Below are 7,352 nucleotides of genomic sequence, written 5' to 3'. Positions count from 1 at the left end.
AGCTTGGCAAGTCTCTAGTCTAACTTCCCACTCAAAAGAGAATTACTGCCAGCACTAGATCACATTACCCGTGTTATTGTCTAGCTGAGCCTTAAAAATTCCCAAGGCTACAAGCTCTACAGCCTTCTCTGGGTAGTTGGTTCCCATGTTTGTATATCTTTGTTACTATTACAGCATATTTGTGCTACTCATGATGATATTCTTTGCTATTTCCCATTCTCTGTGCACTTTTTCTTCAGTAGATGCTGATGTTATTGTTTTGTTGTGATACACTGGTTCCTGCCGTTTTTCTTGTGTTTTTTTTTTGTGCAGATTTTTTGACAGTGTCACTAACAAAGACAGTCCTTTGCCTCCAGCTGTGCAGCAGGGCTCCAACCTCAGCGATACAAAGAGTGACCATCCAAAAGTGGACATTACCGATTTGATCCGAGAGTCAAATGAAGTATGTGTTCTTGTGGGTATGTTTTTGCATCCCATGCAGCATTTACATTGCATGGGTTACCTTAAAAATAGTGCAGCTTCATTGTACAAACTAGAGTAGAGAATCTGTCTAGGTAAGTAGAAATTGGGCTCAGTATTTCGTTGAGCCTCACTGAAAACTGTATAGGTTATGGGATAGGTTTGGTTTTCTGTTGTTTTGTTTTTTTAACCGCCTGAAGCATGCTTGCTGTCCTGAGTGGTGTTCCAAAAGTTCATCACAGGTCATGTATCGCAATTCCTCATTCATTTTATTAGTATGTCAACTAAATGACAAAGTACAGCAGAAACGGCCCTTGCATTTACTACTTTGAGACTGGTGACTGGACCGAAGCAATAGCCTCTGATTTGGTATGGCTTTTGAACATTGATTTAGGCAGAGCCTTGAACCTGAATCTCCCACTTCCAAGTTGACAGCCCTGTTCCTAGGTCTATATCCCCATTTCTATCTCACAGCCCTTTTTTGGATGCAAATTTTTAATTTTCAGTTGAAACTGAATTTCTTCAATGCTGGTAAGTGTCACGACTTCTTGTTTGAGTACTGCAGATACAAAGGGAGAGTCAATTTCCTGCTTCCTATTTTGACCAGACAGTTAATTTCAACACAATTCTGTTCCAGTGAAGGGTTTTATTTTCATATCACTGTGGAAGTAAAATAAAACAAATTTCGAAATGGGGAGATTGCTGCAATGGAGAGTTGTCACTCTGCAGATAGGTCTAGTTACAAAGCATGAGTAAGTGAGCAGAGATGTTCTTTGTGATACTGTTGCTTTGCCTGTGTGTTCACAAGATAAATGAGATAAAGGGAAAAGATATGGAGTTGAATTTTTAAGATGATGTTTAGTTTTGTGCCTCTGTGGCTCAGGCACAAATGCAAGACTCATTCTTTGGCAGTCTAATCAGGTATGAAGAAGTCATGTTTAACTAGTGAGTAGAAGAACATGTAACATTTTATCACATCGCACTAATTCCGAGTTAGATTATACATCTTGTTAATATTCTTACTGAGGCCATTGCACAATATCAGTGCCCAGAAGCCAGACCAGTGAATGAGTTATGACTCAAAGGTGCAATTTCTCTCTGCTTCCTCTTTGTTCCAAGTCAGAAGTACACTGGTAGTGGTCTTCACAGGAACATAGAAATACAGTTCTGGAAAAGAACTCCACAGGTCATCCAGTTCAGCTCCCTGTCCTGCACATACCCAGATCATCCTTGAAAAATGTCTAATTTTGTTAAAACTCCTCAACAAAAGAGAATCTGCAAAAACTTAAGCCCATTGTAGGGTGTCTGTGCCCTTGTCAGAAAATATCCTAATATCCAGTATAGTTCCTCTTGGATGCTCATAAAGCGCTGCTGAGGATACTCAATTGCAGTTTTCTCTGCAATTCCTTCTTGCTATTAGGTTGTTATTGTTCATCACTTACCCTTTAACTCTGATCTTTTCTTTTTCTAGATTCAACACAACCAGTTTTTCTAACCTTTCCTCAAAGCTTCTGTGCTCAGACTTTTTCTGACTGCGTCGCAGTTTTTCATACCTTGTTGAAAGCGCATTGCTGAAAAGGGGAACAAAACATACTGTGGAAAAACTTCTGAGAGTCCTGCTTAGTTTGGTCATTTATCACTCATTTGTGCTCAAAGTTTGTTATTAGAACCAGTTGTGCACATGGTGATCGTGGTTCAGCCATGTCTTCCTGGTTGCACGCGTTGCTGAAGAGTGTCAGAAACCTTACCGAAGTGAAGGTGTATCCTATCCGCTGTTTCAGTTCTGCACACTAGACTGAATTTCCTCATAGGAGGAAATCAAATCGATTTGACATGATCTTGATACAGAATGTTGGCCTGTTTTGATTTATCTGTTTTTATTTAGATTTTAATTGCTTAATGATTTGTTCCATGATTTCTCTGGGAATTTTTCTAGTTTTTGCCTACTATCCCACTTTTCTTTAAAGCTAGATGTATTTATTCTGCTCCAATGCTTAGACACCTTCCCTGTCCTTCAGAAATTCCAGATGTACCTAGGAACTGTTCAGAAATTACTTCAGCTAATTTCTAAAGTTCACTGGAGTGAACTTCAAGCCCTGAAAACAAACACGTCTTAGACTTTGCTACCCTGCAATAATAGTCACCATGTGATAGCAGAATTGGATATAGAGCTGAAACACAGTGAAGTCTTTTCCTTTGTCTTCCCACCCAGTGAACTACTCCAGTTTCTTCTTTCTCCATCACTCTTTGAAACACCTGCCTTTTTAAAAGTTACACTGTTCAGGGAGAATGTTAGTGCTCTATTAAATGATTTTTCACGCAGAGTTGCTTGGATATTCCTTTGTGTCGATACCTGTGTTGTACTTAGATGCAAGAAAGACAAAAATGTCTGCTTAGATGTTTCTAGCAATAGTTGATTTCATGGAACGATGCTTTTCTTCTTAGAGATATGGCGATATTCGATATGAGGATGTTGAGAGCATGCGCTGCAGGAACAGGCTTTATGTCATCCAGACGTTAGAAGCTACAACCAAGCAGAATGTGGTGAGTGACTTGCAAGAGCTAAACCCTTCCCTCTGATAACATTTGTTCCCTTTTGTAAAATTCTGAGAAGAACTACATTTTCCAGTGCCAAATATATATTTTTCTACACTGAAATCCTTCTCGTCTGCAGGGTTTTAAGTTCAGACTCCTGAATGAAGGTGGAGGTTGCAAGGTGCTTCCTTGGTTTGGCTGATTTCCAATAACTGATGATAATAAAAGTGGTGCTTCTTTCTGTAGTAAATGTGGCCTGTAGCAACTGATACTAAATGCTGTTGGTTGTGCTAAGGTGCGAACTGTTGTATTTCATTTTACAAAACAGACATACTGTGAAGATGGAATCTGGTCTTGTAGTTACCTATGTTTTAAAAACTGTGAACAATTTTTTTTTTTTTAATTGAAAAAATGAGGATTCAGCTTCACTGCTGAGAGCTGACCATGCATTTGCCTATTATAAAGGAACCTATATGTTATATTGTTATAAATAGTTGAGTTTTATCTCCTGCGTTTCATAGTGTAGGCTCCATGTATGCTAGTAATGTGACTAGCTTTAAGCTCCCTTTTATGGGGAGAAAATACGTCTTTCAGTCTGTAATCTTCTGATTGCTTTTAAAACTATGTTCTGTTCTTTCTTCTAATTATAAGATTCCAAACCCTGGAATATTCAGTGTCTTTTAATGTAAGGTTGAGTTCCCATTACTTTATTCTATGGGCTTATTCCAAAGAGGGAAGAATCATTAATTAATCTTCTCCTACTTTTGTTTCAGCTACGCGTTGTGTCCCAGGACGTAAAATTCAGTCCTAGTGATCTTGAAGAGCTTTATGAATTATTCAAGGTAATGTGCCACTTCCTCACTTACCAAACATTCATCTTAATGGTGGACTGTGTTATGGGTGTGAAAGAGTTTTAACAAATTGAGGTAAAAGCTAGATTCAACATATGTTTTACACATCAGCTTTAAATCGAATTGCATACTTGATTTCTCACATCTTTCTCCAAGAAAGAGTTGTTGTTCCAGAAAATCTAACATTTTATCTTTCCTTTTCAGAAGGAGCACTTTCTTTCCTGTTATTGGAACGTAAATAGTCCTGTCTTGCAACATCATGATGCCAGTCTGCCGTATCTTGACCAATATCGGATTGATTGCCAACAATTCAGGGTTCTCTGTCATCTCTTGAGCCCCTGGTCACACTGTGCAAACAGAGACTCACTTGCATTGTGGACATTCAGACTGATGGATGAGAGCTCCGATTGCCTTATAAACTTCAAACAATTTGCCTGTGTTCTTGGTATGAGAACAACACGTGTATATAGCACATTCACAAGGGAATTCCATTTTGGGAGTAGTCCTGAAGTTTATCACTGTCCATACACTATATAAAGAGCCTAAGGAGACTAGCCTCTTAACTTAGGGTCAAATAGTCTAATTTTTATCGTGTGGCATTAAATGCAAAGACTGTTCAAATGGCAAGCTGAATGCTCAAAGTGTATTTATAAGCTCGAGGGTGGGAGCTACATTATTTAGGTGAATGATAAAGGCTTTAAGTTACAGAATTGTGCTCTCATTTTTTGTCTGTATTTCACCATGAAAGAGCTAACACAAGGCTTTGCAAGCTAGTAACTTTTCTGAGATATTAATCCCCTGGAGAATAATCTCCTATTTCAGATTAAATTTAAAATATGAATTTACCATCAAAATATCAGAAAATTAGGAAATGATAAGATCTCATTGCCCAGCCTGTTTGGCTGATGATAAATGCTTCCTCATACTAAGCCATCTCATACACAGATGATGCAAGATGACTAATGCCTTATATCTGTGGGAACTGAAAAGTTTTCTTGCCTTACTATTCTGTTCCTTTCATCTTTTTTTCAAGGTGGCATTGTTCAGGAAACAAAAATTTAAGGGAAAATGCTGATAAGACAGTAGTGCTGTATTTCTTTGGTGCTGTGGTTTCATTTTAGTTAAGTCATAGACAGTGTTCTTTCCTCAGTGTGGGCAAACCCCAGGGTCAGCTGCAGGTGATACTGCCTTCCTTAACCTTCATCTCTAATTATACTCCATGTAAGGTAGAACACATGTCCAGTTCCAACCTCCCTGGGTTGTATTTGATTAGGTTAAGAGGGTGTTTTAAAGTTTCGTCCAGTTGAACAGCTGTCTTGCATCTTTCCTCTAACAGATACCATGTATAATGGAAGTTTCACTGACAAACTCAAGCTTCTTTTTAAATTGCACATCCCTCCAGGTAAGCGAGAGGCAGTGGCATTTGGGGAGGGCTGTTCCTGGCTTTTATCATCTTTGCATGTCTTTTTTTTCTTAGCTTTACTTTTCTTCCTGTTGTCACCAGTCCTGGCAACAGTTCAGTCCAGTAGCTGTAATACAGATATGTATTTCTTCCAGAGTGATGTATTCTTTGGGAAGGATTTAATCTGCTCCAACACAATTTCTCTTCATAGGGACTGTGTGTCTGTACAAAGCTTTTGCTTTTTATCACTGCTTTGGGAGCCCCCAAACCACTTTATTCATTTCTTTATTGCAGCTTTTACTGAAGTAGAATCTCTAAGCCCTTCCAAAGGTGGTGATCTTTCAAAAGAAGAACTGATCCACTTCAGTCACCTCAGTGGTAAGCTCCAGGGTGTGAGACTTTGCCTACAGAATATTAGAAGGAATCTATTAATTAGCTCGTGTTGAAAAATGGGGAGCTCTTTTCTGAAAACTAGTAAATCCAGTAAATCATATTACTGTTAACAAGAATCCTCTGCAAAGATCTTCCATTGGTAGTTACGTTTTCATAAGGTGGTGCAGAATTTGTGGATAGCTGCTCTGATGATTGAATTCAAAGTCCATGGGTGTTTGTGTGGAAATAGGGGAGTGTATTCAGTCAGCATTTTGCGGCATAGCAGGTAACCTGTTGCAGTGATTGTTATAGTGATGGCCATCTCATTTTTGCATTCAAGGCATAAAGGGATGATATTTCCTACCTCAAGAAACAGAATATCCTAATCCATAATTATTTTGAGGTCCATAAGCAAGTATTTGAAAATCATTTAACTCCATTTAAAATGAAGTAAGCTGAAAAAAGTTTTGTGGGTTCTAAGTTTATGCAGTTGATAAAATATTCTGTTTGGAAAGTCATGTGTTTTTACTTCTTTGAAAGACAGATCCTTTTTTGTTTTTTAAAAACTATCTCTAATACATGAGTACTGTTCTCATCACTGTTCAAGACATTGTCCATGAACATTATGAAGATTGTTTGTTTGATGTAACTGATTGCAGTTTCTTTTGCGATCTCCAGTCTCACAATGGCTTCTATTTTTATAGAAAGTATATACAACTTACAATGTGGTTTCTTCCCAGCCTAATCTGTGTTGAGAACATAGGGGTCGGTGAGGGTCTTGCTCCTTAAGGAAGGAATTTTTGATAAAGGGAAATGAACCATTGGTCTTCTTTTCTCAAATAAATAACTCTTCTTTTTTTCCTCCTAAACTGTAGTTACATCTGTTGGGGATAGTCTTGAAAGTGATTATTTGAAGAGCAGCCCAGAAAAAGGTAAAGAATCCTGGAGAAACATTTGGTAACTGTGTGTCTTTTGGGGGAGTAGATCTGGGAAAGTGTGTGGTGACAAAGTACACCGAGGAACGTCATCCCGAGCATAGTGCTAACGTTATATCCACTTTTGTAAGTCTCGTCCTGGGGGGCGAGAGGGTAATGTAAACTCTGATCCTGTTGAGGCCTTGGCCTCACCACTCTGTTAAAAAGGAACAACATTGAGGATGCCGGTTCTTTTGTTCACTGTCCCTCGTGGGAAGCTCTTAGTTCTTGTTTGTTCACTTCTTTCTTTTTCTTTTTTTCGAGTAGGGAAGGGGAGGGTTGATATTCAGGCATATCTGAAGCAATGGCAAGATGAACTTCTTAAAAAAGAAGAAAACATTAAGGATTTGCCAAGAATGAATCAGGTAAACTGTTTGAGGCTTATATAAGTCTGATTTTGACGGCTGTTTATCCTTTAAGTCCTATTAGTAGTTTTCTAAAGGATTTGTAGGATCCCTTAAATTTCAGACCTTCACTTTAATCATTAGATTGTGTCTTTTTTTTTAAACTGCTGTAACTGTAAGCTTATGAAGAGAGGGACTTTCAGACACACTTAGGTTTATCAGGGCTGGTCCGCACCCATAGAGCAGTTGTACCAGGTGCCTGGCGGCAACAGGCAGTGGATTGAGATCTTGGTGTGTAGTGAAACGGGGTGGTTGCGGTGCTGTTCTCTGAATAGTCTCCTCTGTGTCTCTCTGTAGTCTCAGTTCATCCAGTTCTCAAAAACTCTGTACAATCTGTTCCATGGGGATCCTGAGG

At 38.7% G+C, this 7,352-nt stretch overlaps 1 protein-coding gene across 1 annotated transcript in view; it reads left to right on the top strand.

Moving 5' to 3' along the window:
• The window catches only part of TBC1D8B (TBC1 domain family, member 8B (with GRAM domain)), a 28,369-nt gene that overhangs the window by 20,669 nt on the left and 348 nt on the right, over nucleotides 1-7,352 (top strand). The window contains exons 13-21 of the mRNA XM_009889325.1: nucleotides 313-442; nucleotides 2,905-3,003; nucleotides 3,768-3,836; nucleotides 4,050-4,290; nucleotides 5,182-5,247; nucleotides 5,542-5,625; nucleotides 6,495-6,551; nucleotides 6,861-6,958; nucleotides 7,295-7,351. Coding sequence (XP_009887627.1) covers nucleotides 313-442; nucleotides 2,905-3,003; nucleotides 3,768-3,836; nucleotides 4,050-4,290; nucleotides 5,182-5,247; nucleotides 5,542-5,625; nucleotides 6,495-6,551; nucleotides 6,861-6,958; nucleotides 7,295-7,351 — 901 coding nt within the window. The remainder of the gene's footprint in view (nucleotides 1-312; nucleotides 443-2,904; nucleotides 3,004-3,767; nucleotides 3,837-4,049; nucleotides 4,291-5,181; nucleotides 5,248-5,541; nucleotides 5,626-6,494; nucleotides 6,552-6,860; nucleotides 6,959-7,294; nucleotide 7,352) is intronic.

The sequence above is a fragment of the Charadrius vociferus genome, unplaced genomic scaffold (assembly GCF_000708025.1).
Source record: "Charadrius vociferus isolate BGI_N301 unplaced genomic scaffold, ASM70802v2 scaffold7, whole genome shotgun sequence".
NCBI classification, from domain to species: domain Eukaryota; kingdom Metazoa; phylum Chordata; class Aves; order Charadriiformes; family Charadriidae; genus Charadrius; species Charadrius vociferus.
Note: the sequence above shows the minus strand (reverse complement) of the source record. Positions and strands in the feature narration are given on the sequence as shown.